This window comes from Gregarina niphandrodes (assembly GCF_000223845.1).
Source record: "Gregarina niphandrodes unplaced genomic scaffold scaffold00002, whole genome shotgun sequence".
Lineage (NCBI taxonomy): Eukaryota > Apicomplexa > Conoidasida > Eugregarinorida > Gregarinidae > Gregarina > Gregarina niphandrodes.
Window position 1 is genome coordinate 483,144 of NW_011645774.1, and position 17,037 is coordinate 500,180.

Consider the following 17,037-nt stretch of genomic DNA (forward strand, 5'->3'; position numbering starts at 1 on the left):
CCGCCACCCCGCCCTCCGCTCCCCGCCCTCCGCACCCCGCCCTCCGCACCCCGCCCTCACCCGGAATGTAGGGACTGTCTGCATTCCTCGTGTTTTCAGTTGGCCACGTCGGCATTACATCTGGCCGCGGGCGCGAACGACGTAGAATTGTGTAGATTGTTATTGACGCATAAAGCGGACCCCAACACGGTCTCGAGAGTAACACTCACTCACCGACCAACCGACCGACCTTTGGCACCTAACGGGATCTGTTTAACACGATCTGTTTAACACGATCTGTTTAACACGATCTGTTTAACACGATCTGTTTAACACGATCTGTTTAACACGATCTGTTTAACACGATCTGTTTAACACGATCTGTTTAACACGATCTGTTTAACACGATCTGTTTAACACGATCTGTTTAACACGATCTGTTTAACACGATCTGTTTAACACGATCTGTTTAACACGATCTCTTAACACGAGCTCTGATGTCAAAATGTTCCTACTGAAGATGTCAAACACGAGATCTCAAAATGTTTTCAGGTTGGAGCCCTTCCACTCTTGGCCGCCGTTCACTTGAGGAACCCCAGCATGGTGGCTGTATTGCTCGAGCATGGGGCGAACACGCGGCAGAGCAACAACGTAAGTTCCCAAAGTCCCAAAGGATGTTTGCGAGTGATGCACACGCACAGTGACTGCCCCGTAATAAAGGCTGTTCTTTAGGATGGGTTGACCGCCCGCGAGCTGGCTCTGAGGCTGCACGCGGACGATTTGTCTAGTCTGATGGACAGTCACCCAGTTGGTCGTGTGCCAGATTCTTTGCAGCGATAGTTAGATGTTGGCTAGGGGTTAAACCGGTCATGGCTAGTGGTTAAACGGGTCATGGCTAGGGGTTAGAATTGACTGGTGAGTGGGACTAAACGATGAGTGCTGGCGGTCGGTTGGTGTGACTAGTGGGTGTGGAAAAAGGCGTTCAATCTCTACAACAGATGCCGAGCCCGCCGACGCCGGAGTCTGTGGGCGTGTCGGTGGGTGTGGCGTCGTCTGCGGTTTGTATCACAATGCCACGCGCCGCACCGGCAGAGTGAACTTTGAAGCCGAGTTGGAGCCACCCGAGTTGTCGTACAGCTTGGAGAACGCCGCCGTTAAGCTCCCAGTCGCCGCAGAGATGATATTGATCAGAGCAGCCTTCTTCAGCTTCGGTTTTGGTGCATTGGACACAGGCAAGTTCAAAGGCTGCCGGCTCGAGGTTTCCCAGTGCCATGGCGGCCTCGGCTTCAATATAAAGGGAACCTGGCAGTTGATTCCACACAACCAAGTCGTCCACGAGGAAGGCGAGGCAGTCATTGCTGCCTAGTCGCAGACTCGTCAGTCCGTCGGCTACTGAATCTGCGTCTAGGACGTCGCCCTTGAAATCCAGAAACGCGTCCCTCACACCGTTCACGTACGCGACCACGCGGTTGTTCTGCCGCGTCACCGCCACACGGTACCACACCTGCAACGCCAAATGCGCGTGCAGGTCGAAGAACTCTAGCCCGTGCGAACTCGCTACACTCACACGCAATCCGCGACTCTGCCCGTTCAGCGCGATCGACAGGTACGAGTGACCCGCCTCCACGCCAGTTACCGCCTCGCCGTCGCCAGACTCAATCACTAACCGAAAAGATGTCGCCTGTGTCACGTGTCACGCACCTGCACGACCTGTGGGAATCAAACACCTGTGCGTGTGTGAAAAAGACACACCTGTGCCGGTCGGGTCGATCTTACGCGGACAGTAGGAATCCTGGGCTTTGTCAGCTGTATCTTTGATAAGGTAGAGCCAGAAGGAGTACGCCCATTCGTGCGTGGTGGCGGAACCGATTGCCAGTCCCGGGATTTGAACCAGGGTGTTTTTGCCCAGCCGGGCACTGTAGCCACTGCCTCCGCCGAAGGGAGACGGCCCCGGCGTCACAACGCCCGAGCCGTGGTAGCCGTGACCGCTCACGTCGACTGCGTGCCCCGAGTCGAAGAGATAGCGCGCAACTAATCCCTCAGCCCGCGCAGGAGGCATAATCACGTACTCGCCGTTTCGAAGACATAGCGCGTTCTCGAATGTCACATCGCATTGAACTCCCGCGTTCGAAGCCACACCCTGGACAACACCCCCCGGGACAGCCGACTGTTGCTCTTGGATTTGCGCGACCCCTGCGAACTCGGGCGCTATTAAGGACATCTGTCCATGTTCGGCACCCCGTATCGACGCCGCCACAGCCAGTAGGGCAGCAAACCTCCTGTACATCGTCTTGTCTCCCACTGAAGCAGGCTCTGGATGCGTCAATGGTCGTCTGAATGATGGTGCGTGATCTGGTTGAGTCAGTCCCAGTGTTTAAGAGTCTTCCTAGCTACCTGCCGAGATCTAGCTGTCTGTCTGTCGTAACCTAACTACCTTCGCAATCTGTCTATAATTGAAGGGTAAAGTGAAAAATGAGCGGCATCTCCCCCGTGTTTGACCCTCCCTCTGTCCTTCGAAGAGACTTGCCAAGAGACTTACGTCCCAAGAGAGCTGTCACGAGACTTGACAGGCGTCGAAGTCCGGTCTGACAGGTCCACAGGACTTTATACTGGCGCCTTACTGATTGGCGAGAGCGTGTCGCCACTCGGTGAACATGAGGAGGATGTAGTCTCGTTCCTTTTTGCTGCCGAAGACCATCGAGAGTTCTTCACCAGCGGGGTTTTCGGCGGTGGGCGGACCGAGAATTGAGATACACTTATCGGGACTGACACCACTGACACCTCCAACGCCGTATGCTTTGAATGCAGAGGTTTCAGCACCTTTGGAGAATCGCACGCGTCCGGCGGGTAATTGGGAGGTGAATTCGAGAGTACCAAGGTCGATGTTGGCGGCCTTGACGGGTGCTTCCGTATCGGCTTGACCCATGCTAGCCATGCGGGTAAGGAGGCCTTTGAGCTTATCTCGTTTCCGGATCTTACCGGTGGCGGCAGCGGGTTCTTCCGCAGCTCCCGAACTTACTCCGGCCTCGGATTGTTTGCGCCACTGGAGGTGTCTGAGAGTCTGGTTGGCTCTCCAGAACACGCCAACCTTCTCTTTCGTGGCTTCGTCCACAATTTCGCAAATACCACCTTTTCGCAACTCGTCTTTGTAAGCCAAATCCTGCACGCCATTCGGATACGCCTCACGGTGCCAGGAGGTTAGGCGGTCGGCATCGGGGTGTAGCTGTACGTAAGGTTGGGCAGTGTCTGGTCCTAGACTTTTCCACACACCGAAGAACCTCTCGACACCTTTGCGTATGTGCTTGGGCTGTTTGTCCATCATTTTTTGCACGCTCTTGTACGACTGCCGCAACTGCTCATCGAATGCAGGACTACCCCAGGTGTAAGCGCCATTCATGACCAATTGCGCAATCAGCTCCCAAGCCTCGTCAGTTTGTTCTCCCACACTCTCGATCGTTAGCGACATGTTGTGGTCGACGGCCTCCATTACATATTGCTGGTCACCCTCCAACAGTGATTCAAGTGCACCTGGTACATAAGGCACATAGCTCACAAACATACAGAGCAGGTACAGGGCGGGTGTAAAGGCGCGTGCATTTTGTCTACTGGCCTCCACCTCCATGAGGACACTCGTGCGATGCATCGCGCTACCCAGCGTGTACACGTCCAGCCCCATCTGGTCGACGAAGGTCGGGTCCTCCTGTCGATCGGTCGGTCCGTAGCCGCTACCGCCACCTGCCTCCTCAAGAGGTTGGCCGTGAAGCAGTGTATACACCTGAGAGCTGTGATCTGCCTCAGGCGTAGACAGAATCTTAACCAAACCAGCTCCCACTGCCAACGCCTCCGTAATGATGGCCGAACTCGGATCCGATCCCTGACATAATTGTTCCAGCCACCAGACCCATGTACTGATACCGCCGGCTTGGCAGTATGCACCGAAAGTTTCCGGCCACTGATAGCCAGCCATAAGTTTACGCAAACAACGGAAACATAGCGCAGCAATTTCTTGTTTCAGAACATCCGGTACTGCGTTTTCAGCGTTCTCTTCCGACTCAGCCGGGAAGTATTCCCCGTTCAGAATGGTCGTGACCAGTGTGAGTCCGTCGTAGCTCAAGATCGCCTCGATGTTCTCCGTCGTTTTCGAGATTTGACCCAACGCTTGCACACCAGACTTCAACACTTCCGGGCTGTAACTACCCCAATCTGTAAGCGCCGACAGCACATATCCAGCGCCATCTGACTCAGTAATGGCTGCGGCATTTTCCTCGAGTCGACACAGCGACGCGATGGAGTCGAGAATTAGAGCGATCAATGTCGCGTCCTGTCGACTTTCACTACGTCCAGCAACAATCAGAGGGGCCAGAATGGGTTGGAACTTTGCGCTGATTCGTGGTACATATTCCTGGGTGATATTCGCCAGTGTGAGTAAACTAGCACTTATAACACGATCCGGAATCACTTCCGCTTGTGTCAAGATAGCATAGTATGCTTCTGCCAGTCCGTTGTCCACGATCGGGTCGATGTTAGGTGTATATAACGCCAAGTTAGCAATAGCCTTGAACAGCGCTGTCAGAGCGCGATATGCATGTTCGCTATCATTGCCATCATAACTAACGATAGCACTGGTAAGTGCAGCCGGTCCACCCACGCGACTGCTACCATACAATGCCTTAATATCATCCCGTCGGTAAGAGCTATTAGCTACAAGTGCAGCGGCAGCATTCATTTCTGGGTAGTTCTGAGAGCGATTATTCAATACCCATACTACAGTTTTAAGTCCGTCAAGTCGAACAAAAGCATCGTCATTTCCACGATGATCGAGTACGATATTGCCTAAAGCGGATAGAACGTTGGTTACGACACCTACGTTTGGGGCATCACTTAGATGGTCTCGTAGTACAATGAGAGATTCCTCGACACCATTTGCTTTTCCAATTAGGTCACGGCAGGCTGGGAAGCCAGCCAAGATACCTAGTAGGAAGAAGCCATCGATCAGCACTGTAGGGTCTTTATTTTTTTTTAATTCATCCACCAACCGACGACAAACATCTTGCTTCTTAATTAAGTCAACATGGTTGGGATGTAAAGCTCGACGCATAGCCCTATAAAGTTGTCTCAATAAAGGGTTCCCGTATGTCCCTTCATCATAACGATCCCAACATTCCAACATCACCTCCTGTATCCCTGGATCAGGAAAGACCCTACGATCCACGGCTACTCTCTCAACTGCTTTTAGACGAGGAATCATATGATCCTGACGATTATAAACCACTTCGTCATCAAGACATACACGAATATTATATTGCAATGTTTCGGCAATACCCTCCAAGTCCGCTACCGTTCGTCCACCTGGTGTTGTCTTTAATGCAATCGCTGATAATGCTGACGAGGCAGGTGTACAAATTTCCACATCTTTATAAGCACCTGTCTGCTGTGCCGCAATCAGATTCGTTACACAAATAGTATCATGTACATTCCATTCTAACACACTATCGCACAAATCATAATCATTTTCCAACCATAACTCCCAACATAAACATCCCCATTTGCATTCATCTCCTCGGAACATTTCTTTAGTTAATCTTTCATCTGCCGAATATTCATTCAATCGTCCCCATACAAATTCAAACCATTGCATTAAAATTGGATCCTGATCTTTGAACGGTGAAATCTCCTGTTCGTCTACCAGCCGTTTCTTCAAATAACCATACACCTTACGAACTGTCAACTCCTCTGGAGGTGGGGCCCCCTCCAAATGCTTTACTTCCAGATTCTTGATTACGTTACCATTACGGAAATCTATACTGATTACATCCCCATCCTCGTTAACAATTTCAGCTAGCTTTTGCTGAATCGTGTCCAACAGGTGCTCAGTCTCCGCGTCCTTGGTGGCATTCTGATCAATTTGAGCAAGCTTCTGATGCAACGCATCCATATCCACAAACTTGGTCTTGAACACGGGATCGTCCAGCTGGTCATTGAGCACCCGGAGATATTGATTGAGGGACTCCGTCTCATTAAAGATAGGAGGTGTCTCCTCATTATTTGTTTGCATGATACGTTCATGAACCTGCTGCGTCTCAATAACCGAGTGCGTTAAAGCCACCGTCTCCGGATCGCCGTGAAGACCCTCCTCTAGCGGCGATAAAATGGATTGAATATTGCCCTGGGCCGCATCTAAACAGTCACCCAGTGTGTCAAGCAGCTTCATAGTAATCGCCTCCGGCCCATCACTCGCTATCAGCTCCTTAATCTTGACAAAGTAACGACCTTTCACAATATCTCCTTTGTCATCCATTCCAGCAAGTTTCCGACTCAAAGCCTCAAGTAGGGCGTATCCCTTCTCTCTCCCAAGTGCATTCTCGATGTCATTAATGGCATCTGCGAAGTTCATCACACTTGCGCCCGTTTCGGAGTCCACATTGTCTGAGTCATTCAATTGGTTTATCAATGCATCAACCGCGGTCATGAGTGCATCCCCCAGGCCCGTGGGCACGCCGCTGCGAGCGACGCCTTCGAGGAGACGGAAAAGTTTCGCCATATCGCCTTTGCCCTGTTGCGCTTCGGAGACGATCATTTGCGTCACCTTCTCCTTCCATTCGGCATTCTCAAACAGTGCGTCAACAAACGGCGAAGGTGGACCTCCCAGGATGGCATCCAACAGCTTCACGACGCTGCCCTTTACGTCCGGTTCGCGATCGAAGTCTTCGAGGATAGACAGTTCAATAGGCGTCGCCAAATGCGCCTCAAGAAAAGTCTCGCGCCAATCCGGATTAAGAGCCATGTAGGTCATGGCTTCCGAGGCCGCCTTCACGGACGGCCCACGCGAAGACAGGGTTGAGCTTTTGTTGTCAACGCTCAGCAAAACTTGGTGGCAGTTGTTCTCCATAAGCGTCACGTACCCGAAGGGATTATCCTCGTATTTTTGTGCGAGCTGCGACATGATCTTAACACCCATGCCGGCTGCGTTCTTGTCAGCGCCAGGACCGGCGCCCATGGCCGTCAAACATTGCAGTAGCTCGGGCATCTCAGCCATGTTAACCTCTGGGTCTTGGATGGGTGCGCGCAGGGCGGCTACGATGAGCATGAGATTACGGTTCATGCCAGTCATGTCACTGCCGTTATAGGCGTCAATCGCAGCACGGATATAACCTTGCATTTCGGTCCCCACGGGCGGCAGGTTGCTGTACAGGTTGTTCACGGCTTCGCGGAAGCCCGCGTGCGACCCCTCATATTTACTCACAAGTGCGCTCAACACGGGCGACATGGCAAGTTTGGAGGTAGCCGTGTCCTTGCCGGCACGGGTGAGTGCATTGAAACCGGCTATCGCCCCTGCAATAGTGTCAGGGTCGTCTTCCGCACTCCCAATCAATTCAATCACCTGCTGCACTGTAGTAACCAACGTGCTATCCTCTGTCTGCTGGTCCCAGTTATCACGAAGCTCACCGCCCGCATGACCCAGTCCCTCAAGCACCTGCAGCGCCAATGGGCCCTCTGTCGGGTTGTCAAGTAGTCCGGAGAGCAAAGCTAGGTCGATGTGTTGCAGTACAAGGCTCGACAAGTCTGCGTTACCAGCGGCAAGACCACCAGCGAGAAGTGCGAGAAGCGCTCGTCGGTCGCGTTCCGTGGGTAGTCGTTGGGCGGCGTCCACCAGTGCTTGTTTCATTTCCTCGCTGGTCGCAAGGTGGCGTGTGCGCGGATCTTGCGCGATCGACTTAAGCAGCCGTCCGCACTGGTCAACCACGCCGGCGCTGTCGCCATGCTCATTGAGCGCTTGGCAACAGGTGGTTACGGTGCTGTACATGTAGGCGGCATCTGCGTCTTTATCTTCGCCAAAGAGCTGTCGTGCGGCAAAAGCCGAACTCTCGATACCCTCAACCGTCGGGACCTTGGACTCCTCTTGCAGCAACCACGCTGACGTCTTAAAGAAGTCCTGCTGACGCAATTTGGGCGCAATCGTACTCGCTAAGGCACCCACCACACCCATCGCCTCCGACGTAATCTGATCCCGCTTCGCTTCGGAGTGATTTTCGCGGTTGTTGGCTATGGTACTCAACAACTCGGCACCTCCCAACCTTCCGACCACGCGTGCTACGTCACGAGACATACATAATCCCCGGGCCTCCACAAGGGTGTTGACCATGTCCCCCTCGCCTGCTTCCCCTTTGCCATGCGCCGTCTGCAGTTCCTGGACAATTCGCGCACCTGCCGCCTCTGCCTCCGCCATGTCCATAAGGAGCGGGATGACACGGCCTGCCTCTTCGCGCACCTTGGCGTTAGCGCCATGAGCACGGACGGCAGCCAACACCACTGGGAGTGTGCCTTCTCGTTTGAATATGGGTAGGGCTCCCTCAGCATTTACGATCTGATACCGGATGTTAACCAAACCCTGCAGCAATGAGTTGGCTTGGAACTTGGATCGCTTGGTAAAGTTGACGATAGCCACTGGCGCATCTAACTCCAACGCCTGCTGAGCACCCGGACCTTTGAGCACACCTCCCAGTGCCTCTTGAGTAGCCAAACTCACATGTCGAAACTCCTCAAACGTAGAATGGCAACGCAAGCAAGCTTGTACCACTGCCGTTACTGCCGCTGGGTCATTAACTTTACCCGCCTGAGTCACCGCCGCTAGACCAGACAAACCCTCAATCAACACCGACTCCTTCGTTGGTTCGGCCAAAATAATCCTGGCCAAACCAGAGTCAGCCAAGTTTGAGCTGAGTTCGCCGATTCTGGAGTCCACCAAACTCGGAGGGGCAAAACTAAACACGGATCCGCTGACTTTTAGACCTGCCAGAAAGAGCGCGGCTCCTGCCTTATCACCTAAGGGCAATGCCGTGCGTAAAGCTGCCGACTCGAAAACAGTTTCCTCTTCCGCACTCAACATATCCGCACTCACCCCTAAAGTGGCGTTAACACTTGCGTCCATGGCTTCCGGTGTCCCTACGCCTGGAATGGAGCATAAGACGGAACAAGAGGCGACCTGTTTCAAGGCTTCCAGAGGGTCAGCGCGCCAGTTGGCGAGAGCACCATTTCCTGCGATTGCCACAAGAATATCGCTCGTGCATACAGTCTCCAGAATCTCCTTACCCAACTGAGTGATACCTGGGTCGTTGAGCACGTAGATCGCCAGACAAATTGCCGCAATCAGGTTCTCATTCGCCATTGCACTTTCAGCGTTCGCACTGGCACTTACATTCCATAATACGTCCAATGCAAGTCTTGCTAATGAGACATCGCCAGCAGCTGCAGCTAGACTCTTTGCCAACGCATCGAAACCACCGTCCTGAGCTGCATAACTCACATCTGCCACACTCGTCGATAAATTAACTAACGCACGTAAACACGCAGACTGGTAACGATCCGCATCTAAATGATACTGCGAAGCGGTGAGCAGGATCTCGAAGGCACTACTGTTAATTAAGGATGGTACCAGACTAGCGTATGTAGAGATCTGATCGATGAATTCCAAGGCACCATATTGGAAGTCTTCATTCATACAATTTTCTTGAATCAGGTTAAGAATCTTCGATAACAAACCACGACTCTCAGCCTCCTGTGCCACCGTTTCATTCGTACAGACGGCCGCTAAAACACCTGCCAATCGGGCGGCCACAGGGCCATCCAGACTAAGGTCGAGTTGGGCAAGTGTGTTGTCTAGTGTGTCTAGCAACCCGTTGTCCAACATTACCTGGTCCTGACCGCTCTGGGCAATACGGGTTAGTAGAGTGAGGACTGAGTTGACACCTGATAGCTCCTGTTCTCGGTTCTCACCCGACGCCAAGTTGGCCGCCGAGTTCTCCAAAGCCGCCAGCAAACTCGGAATACCACCCGCGTCTACAATCTTTTGGGCGTAGGAAGTGTCTGCCGCTAACGCGCCCAGCACGGCATACGCTTGCAGACGAGAAGGCATATCGGCATCCGGTGAACCCACTGTGTTAAGAGCGTCGAAGAACTCCTCGTCCGTAAACAGCGCACTCGTAGCTTTACACGCCAGGTTACTAATCTTCTTGTTGTTGCAGTCAATGGCTGGGGCCAATTTATGGCATAAACGACACTTCTCCTCGATAGTCTCATTTGCTTTCAGATAGTCGTTATTTGCCTGACCCAGAAACCGCAAACACGTTTCCGCCTTGCCCTGCTCAGCCTTATCCTTGAAGTTACAGCTCTCTAAATAATCTGCCGCAATACTCGGTACACCCGCCTGCGCCAACTTCGGCACCACACCCGGATTTCGATTACCGATCCCGCATAACGCCAAGACTGCCGTACCCTTCGTCTCTGCACTTATCCCCTCTGCCTCCTTCAATGAAGACGCAATACCCTCCGCTATAGGCTCCGCCTCCGCACCGGAAATCAAGTCGTAGTTCGCCGCCTTATCCACCGAATAAATCAACGGAGTCAGTACCCCTTCCACCTGGATACCAACCGCAGCCAAACTGGACAACACCTTCGCCACCGGCGTCTTCGCCAACGCTCCCTGCACATTCAATGACTCATACTCCTCCGCCGCCTCAAATATGGCCTTCAGAACTAAAACACACACACATCTGTGCACACGAAACACACGTGTGTGCACACGAAACACACGTGTGTGCACACGAAACACACGTGTGTGCACACGAAGAAAAGGAACCTACTTTTGGCGATGGCCTCGGCTTGTTCGTCATGTTGAGGGGTCTTGAGTTTGCTAGCTAGACTATTAAGCGCACTTATCACTCCGCCGTCATCAATATAAAACGCCTCCAACGCGTTTTCGCGGTATTTGATCTTTGGAGGAGTCAACAACTCGGCTAAGGCATTGAGACCGTATTTGCTAAGCATCAGGGACTCCTTATTGGACGTCACCAAACCGACAGCCGTAGCAACACCAGCATCTCCACGAGCTAAGGGAAAGCACGTTGTTAACAATTGGGGTTTGGGGTGACGTCTACCAGACCTGGGCTGCGGCAGCAGCCACGCGTGCGGTAGCGGCAGAGACCACGTCTGTGCTAGGTGAATGCGGGGGTATTGGGAAGGTGCCGGGGTGTTTGATCACTCACGCCTGGTAGCCATAACTCCGTTGTAGAGTCCTGTTGTAAAAAAGGAAGTATTTCGACGGAAAAGAGCTGGTTTAATGAACAAAAGGAAAAAGGAAGTGAGTCAATGAGTAGACGAATAATATAGCCGCTAGGGTGCTGCGCCACCGAGAATATAAGTGGCCATGCCTATATGGCTCGCCAGGAGCGTAAGTGAAGAGAACGTCATGCAGTAGAACGCAGACGCGTAACCTCGATGTTCGAACCAGTCGGAGAAGAGAACCCAGGACAAGATGGCGGTCAACCATAAAGGCAACCAAACGGTCAATAGAGGTTTTAAGAGGCGCAAGCATTCGCGCCAGTTCGTGGTTTTCCCTTGGTAGGTGCTTCGCCATTTTGGCGCCGTGGCGATGGCTAAAGGCAGGAGCGACATGTACCAAACGAAGTATTGCACGGTAACAACTCCGTTGAAAGCCACAAACAACAATACCTGGACAAACAAAGCGAGCGGAACTGATATATGCACCAACACAAGGCCACTCAATATCACCAGTAATTTCTAAGATTATTGATAGATTATAAGTGTGGTACATATCAAGTGCGGTATGTCTGGACACACGTGTGCGACATGACCATGTGAAGTATCAAGTCCAATTAGGTTCAGTGCTGCAAGTCCAGTAAGGTGAAGTAATTACATTGCCGATTGTGAGCAGAATTTTCATTGGAAGTGCTCCGAGTAGGGTGGGTAGTTTGAAGCCGTAGTACCTCCTGGGCGTGATGAGGGTGGCCCAGGTGGAGACGACGGCCATGTTGTGTCGATGGTCATGTCGCACGAAGTGGTAGAGGAAGCCTTCGTAGAGTGCGACCCAGCCGTACCGGAAGTAGACGATAGCAGTGAGGCCGAAACCGACCGCGACGGAGAGGAAGCCGAAGAGCCACTGGTCAGTGGTGAGTCTCTTGGCCCACTCGAGCCCGATCCACAGGGGCCAGAAGGCGATGCGGGTGGCCAAGATGAAAGCGTAAGTGAGTCGGGTCCTGAGAGTCAAGCGCCGGTTCTGACTGGCTTCGTACAAGGCAAACCAGCCAGTGGCCGTTCGGTCAGATTCGAGGGTGGCTAGTTCTAGGCCATTAGCTTTCTTGGAGGAATGTCCGACGACGTGTGAGATGACTTGTCGTGGGTCAGTCCAGCTGTTCATGCCGATGACCAGGGGGACAGTAAAGAGGATGGGGTACATCTTCATGTGGATACTAAGTCCGTGGAGGCATGCAGCGAGCAGATATCGTTTCCGAAGGTAGTAGTAGATGGTGGCAGCCACGAGCGAAGTCATTATAGCATCGGAGTTTCCCCTGGCAGCAACTTGTATTATTACCGGGTTCAGAGTGACGAGAGCCATCAGTATCCGCTCGGGCACCGGCGCAACGTGGAAAAGACGCAATATCCGCTTGATGTAGTGGAAGGTAACGAAATTGAGTATGCAAAAGACGTACTTTCCTGCGCTGTCCCCGAACAACCAATTAGGATACGTTAGTAGAGCCATTAAGGGTGTGTATCGGTATGTCACTCGGCCATACGGGTTCGGGGTCGTCAGGAAACTGTCAAACGCTGGGAGGTTACCATTCGGCAAGCCATAGTGAGGACGCAAGGAGGCCTCTTGACCCCCGACAAACACGGCATAATCGATATCCGTAAACTGTAAGCTCCAATCCGACTCATTACTTTTCCAAAGTCCACCGTGCCATACTCCGGGTTCCAGTAAACACATGTGAATCAATCCTGACAAGACATACAACCAATCGATTGCGTACAACACACGCGCCGCAGAATGCAAGACCGGGCGCCAATCAGTGATGGAGCGAAACATTTTTATTTATGCGCGTGTTCGACGGTGTGCTCGTCAAAACTACACCTGCCACCATGGCCGTCATTGAAGAACTAAACGAAATGACCGACTTCATCCAATACAGAATCAGCGACGAGTACGTGCTGTGCAAACCCAACTCCACCACGACACTGGAGGTAAGCTTCTCTACCTTGCGCTTGCCCAACCAACCCCGCCGTTTCATGTTCATTTTTCCTGTCAACCCAGCAAGTGATGTTCTGCTTTTTACAGAAACAAATACGGGTGATACACGAAAAGCATGAGAAAGTAACCCGAGATGCAGTCAATGCCTGCAGCAAAGAGCGTGCTTAATAACAAAAAATCATCTATTTATTGTAACCAAGAGAATTCCTTCCCAAACCGAGCAAGTATGCGCTAGGTAGTCCCTTGAACCGCAAAAACTCGTTGCCAGTGCGCAAACGCCGGAATAGAATTTTCTCGCAGCTCAGAACACACGTGTGCGCGCATCCAAATATCACATGAGGCGCACGTGCTGGCTTTCGTTAATCCTCGGTGCGGCTGCCATATGTCCCTGCGGAAAAGCGAGAGGTCATGGTCATGATCACGCACATCATGAGCACCGATCCTTATCCTTCTTGAGCCTAGCGTCAACGGAAATCGACCCGGCATTTGTCGTTGAGAATTTGACGCCAAAGGCAGCTCAAGCTGCCAACCAAAAACAGCTGGAATTGGCAAAGGTATTGGCTCTCGCGGTACATGACATTCCTGCAGGTTAATCTTCACGGCACCAAATTGTCGAGCCGCAAAGACCAGAGCCAGGCTGAGGAAGCCCGCTCTCTGCGAAAGAGTGCTTCGCAGCTTGCCAAACTTGAGCAAGAGCAGTTAAATTCACTGAACCTTCAAGCCGCCAACAGCGATAACATGCAGGCTCTTCAAACGATCCACACTGTACAAAACTCAGGAGCCCCGCCGGCTGGTGGATCAGAGAACACCCCTCAGAACCAAGCCACTCTTCCTCAAGCAGATTCCACATCGGCTTCAGCAGCATCGGTGCTTCCAGCGGCGCTTCCATCGGCAGCAGCAGAACCAGCGCTGCCATCATCAGGAGTCTCGCTGCCCTCGGCGGAAGCGGGGTCACCATCAGCAGACTCGGCGTCGGGAAAGCCTTAGCCTAATAGTGGGTATCCGCAGATGCCAGTTGGTTCTCATCATTCTCAACCACTTGGAACCTGTACAGCTGTTTTCTCGATTTGGTGTTTATCTTGTTTTTGAGCCAGCTTCGGCCACGGGCTTCGAAGTTATTGTGGCTCGCGCTGCTGTGAGTCCTGGCTCTGAAGATTCTGTCCAGGCAGCAGGTTCTGTGATATACGAAGGCAATGACGCGGTGTAGCCTCCTGTGGAAGAAGGTACGGTGGTAGCCGAGGTTTTCGTACATGACTTCCTGGACTTCGAGCGTGTCGCAGAGCGGCAGGCCGAGTGTGTCGGGTAACGTAGTAGTGCCCAGGAGTCCCGCCGCGATAGCGATACCGCCGATGAGTAGAATGCTCGTGTCCTTGAAGCGGGTGTCGAGGACTTCGCTGAGGGGAATGATGAGTCCGGCGAATACGCTGCCGAAACCGAGGAGCAGACCTAGGGCGCCGCAGCGCACGCTTGTTGGCACGCATTCGGCGGTATAGACGAAGCACATCTGGAACACGGCGGAGAGCATGGAGCGCCCTGCTGCGGCCATGGAAACGGGGAGCACGGTCTTGGTGGATTGGCTGATCGAGAGGATGGCAGAGGCTACAAGCATGCACCCGGCGCTGAAGCTGAAGGACAGAGTGGCGCCCTTTCGGCCGCACCAGGAGCGTCCGGAGAGGAGGATGACGATGAGCGAGCAGGGCAGGTCCATGACGTAGGTCACGGCGGTGAACATCATCATGAGCTTACTCTTTTTGCGAAAACTGACCACTGGGTGGTCGGGTTCCAGTGGTGCCTCCTCTGGCTCGAAGTCACGTCGCATGTCCGCCAGCATCTGGTCCAGCTCATAGTCGTCATAGAATTCGTTCGCTTTTTCCGGGATCATCCTCGCCTTGTCGAGCAAAAAGTATCCTCCATCGCGGAGGTAGGAGTTGAGCAGCTCGAAGTACTCCTGTGGGGTCGGCAGGTTCTCGCTGAGCAGCTCCTTCTCTGCCTCGGCCACTTGGTCCCCCGGGACTTCTGAAAGCGCGTTGGAGAGCTCCAGGGGTTTGATCGGCGTCTCGGACACCGTCTCGTTTTTGGCGTCTCCCTCGGCAGCCGGCACGCTCGGGGGTGCTGCCAGCGGTTCCTTTCGTTCAATGCGTTGTGGCTCCTCGGGCAGCCGTTGCTCAGGCGCCGCGTGTGGCAATTCCTGACGCACGGGCTGCTCAATTTGTTGTTGGGGAGGGAGGGCTTGGACGGCGGGCAGCTGCTGTTGGGCAGCCATTGCTTGCAGCAGTCGTTGGTGGGCGGCGTTGGAGTAGGGGAGGCGGGAGTGTAGCGGGGTGGAGTAAGGCAGCTGGTCCGGTAGAGAGAACGGCAGGTTTGGTTGGAGTAGTCTGGCTGGTTGGTTCACCGGAGGCGCTAGTGGAGCTTCAGCGGAGTTGAGCATCAGTTCTTCGATGAGGGGGTGGTACCTGGTGTGCCAGATGCCGGAGTAGACGGTGGTGGCGGCAACCCAAACCCAGACGAGTGTGGCGATCCAGACGGAGGTTGGGAAGGAGGAGCAGGCCTTGACGACGGAGTCCGGGGCGGCGAGGTACTGCACGGACATGAGGGAGAGTTCTTCGTCAAGTTCTTCAGGTGTGCGTATGACGGTTGCACGGGAGCTTTCGACTTCGGTTCGGATGAATTCTTCGAGAGTAATGATGTCGCGTTCGTCAACTTTGTTGTAGAGCGCGATGTGGTTCCAAATTTGATAGGCTTCCTCCATGCGACCCTTGCAGGCGAGCCACTTGGGCGACTCGACATAGAGGCCGGTGATCCAGACGCAGCCGCCGATGAGCCAGACACAGGGCACAATTGTGGAGAGCGTGATGGTGCGCCAACTCTCCACGAAGTAGGAGACCACAGCAATGTACGCACCGCCGAGAGAGAAACCGATGACTTGTGACAACGCCAGGTAGTGTCTGCTGCCGGTGGGCATGAGCTCAGCCGCCGTCACGGCCGTGGGGATTAGCATGAGGGCTAGCACTACGCTTACAGCCGCCGTGCAGACGCTGTAAAAGTAGACGGAAGGCGAAAAGGACGACAAAATCTGCAGGAAGAAGAAACACAATGACCCCAAATTAGTCATCGGCTTGCGTCCCAACTTATCCGCCAGCGGCATCAACAGGAAGGCGCTGCCCGCCATGCCCAAGAACGTAATCGCACGCAACAAAATCACCGAAGTGAAGATACTCCTCGAACAGGAAGAATCCTTCAACTCGAACTGAGACACCACTGACGAACTTGGGTTAATGTAGTGCTTCTCCACCTTCGCATCGCACAACCCCTCCCCCGTTACCGGAACGTTCGGGTTGCACTCTTCCAACATACGCACCATGGACTCCAATGTACCAGACCCGAGCGGAGTACCGGACGGAGCACCGAACGGAGTAGACCCCGATCTTTTTGTGAGAGACTCTTTCAGAAGAGAGCCCTCCAGCTGAGAGTGTGCTGCAGGCTGCTCACCGTGTAGAGACCTTGCACACACGGGGAACACGGGGGGCTCCCGCGTAACCATCAGGTTCGAAGCGATGGTCGCCCCCGTCGTAAACCAAACTGTGCCGAGCAACAGCAGCGAGTACCGAATCGCAAAGCGGTTGCTCTTGCTGGTTGCCAATCCCATCATGTCCGGCACGTAGGACGGCACAGCAACGGCAACACCCTCGTTCCCGCTCTCTGAGGATGAAGACATCTTGGCAAAAAAAAATCGCGTGCAGATCGCATGGCTGCTCCCAAGCGCCAGTCACAAAGGAAGTGTACAATGGCGGCGTCCCGTGAATGGCACCTCTACTAGCGCCGCCGTGCTAGAAAGGATATGCACCCCTGTGTCGTGTGGCACCGGCGGGTTGCGCACGAGACTCTGCACAGGTGCATGAATTCTACTTGGCCGAGCTACCCCTTTGTGGTTCCATGAGATCCGTCAGCGTACCCTGCGTTGTCAGCGTACCCCTGCGTTGTCAGCGTACCCCTGCGTTACCAGTAGCTAGCGGGCA

At 53.5% G+C, this 17,037-nt stretch overlaps 4 protein-coding genes across 4 annotated transcripts; 1 reads left to right on the forward strand and 3 right to left on the reverse strand.

Annotated features, from left to right (window-relative positions):
* Positions 1-961: 961 nt before the first annotated feature.
* Positions 962-2,200, reverse strand: GNI_015200 (concanavalin A-like lectin/glucanase family protein; the record flags this gene model as incomplete). The annotated part of the gene is made up of 2 exons (XM_011130653.1): positions 962-1,641; positions 1,756-2,200. The coding sequence occupies 2 exons, from the start codon at positions 2,198-2,200 to the stop codon at positions 962-964; spliced, it is 1,125 nt and encodes a 374-aa protein (XP_011128955.1).
* A 396-nt stretch (positions 2,201-2,596) lies between these two features.
* GNI_015210 (putative mannosyltransferase) lies at positions 2,597-12,760 on the reverse strand (the record flags this gene model as incomplete). The annotated part of the gene is made up of 4 exons (XM_011130654.1): positions 2,597-10,512; positions 10,620-10,865; positions 11,250-11,556; positions 11,693-12,760. 4 exons carry the CDS (start codon positions 12,758-12,760, stop codon positions 2,597-2,599), a joined length of 9,537 nt encoding a protein of 3,178 aa, XP_011128956.1.
* Positions 12,761-12,867: 107 nt separating this feature from the next.
* Positions 12,868-14,008, forward strand: GNI_015220 (REX1 DNA repair protein; the record flags this gene model as incomplete). The annotated part of the gene is made up of 2 exons (XM_011130655.1): positions 12,868-13,014; positions 13,610-14,008. 2 exons carry the CDS (start codon positions 12,868-12,870, stop codon positions 14,006-14,008), a joined length of 546 nt encoding a protein of 181 aa, XP_011128957.1.
* Position 14,009: 1 nt separating this feature from the next.
* GNI_015230 (putative transmembrane protein) lies at positions 14,010-16,382 on the reverse strand (the record flags this gene model as incomplete). The annotated part of the gene is made up of 1 exon (XM_011130656.1): positions 14,010-16,382. The coding sequence occupies one exon, from the start codon at positions 16,380-16,382 to the stop codon at positions 14,010-14,012; it is 2,373 nt and encodes a 790-aa protein (XP_011128958.1).
* Between the last annotated feature and the right edge of the window lie 655 nt (positions 16,383-17,037).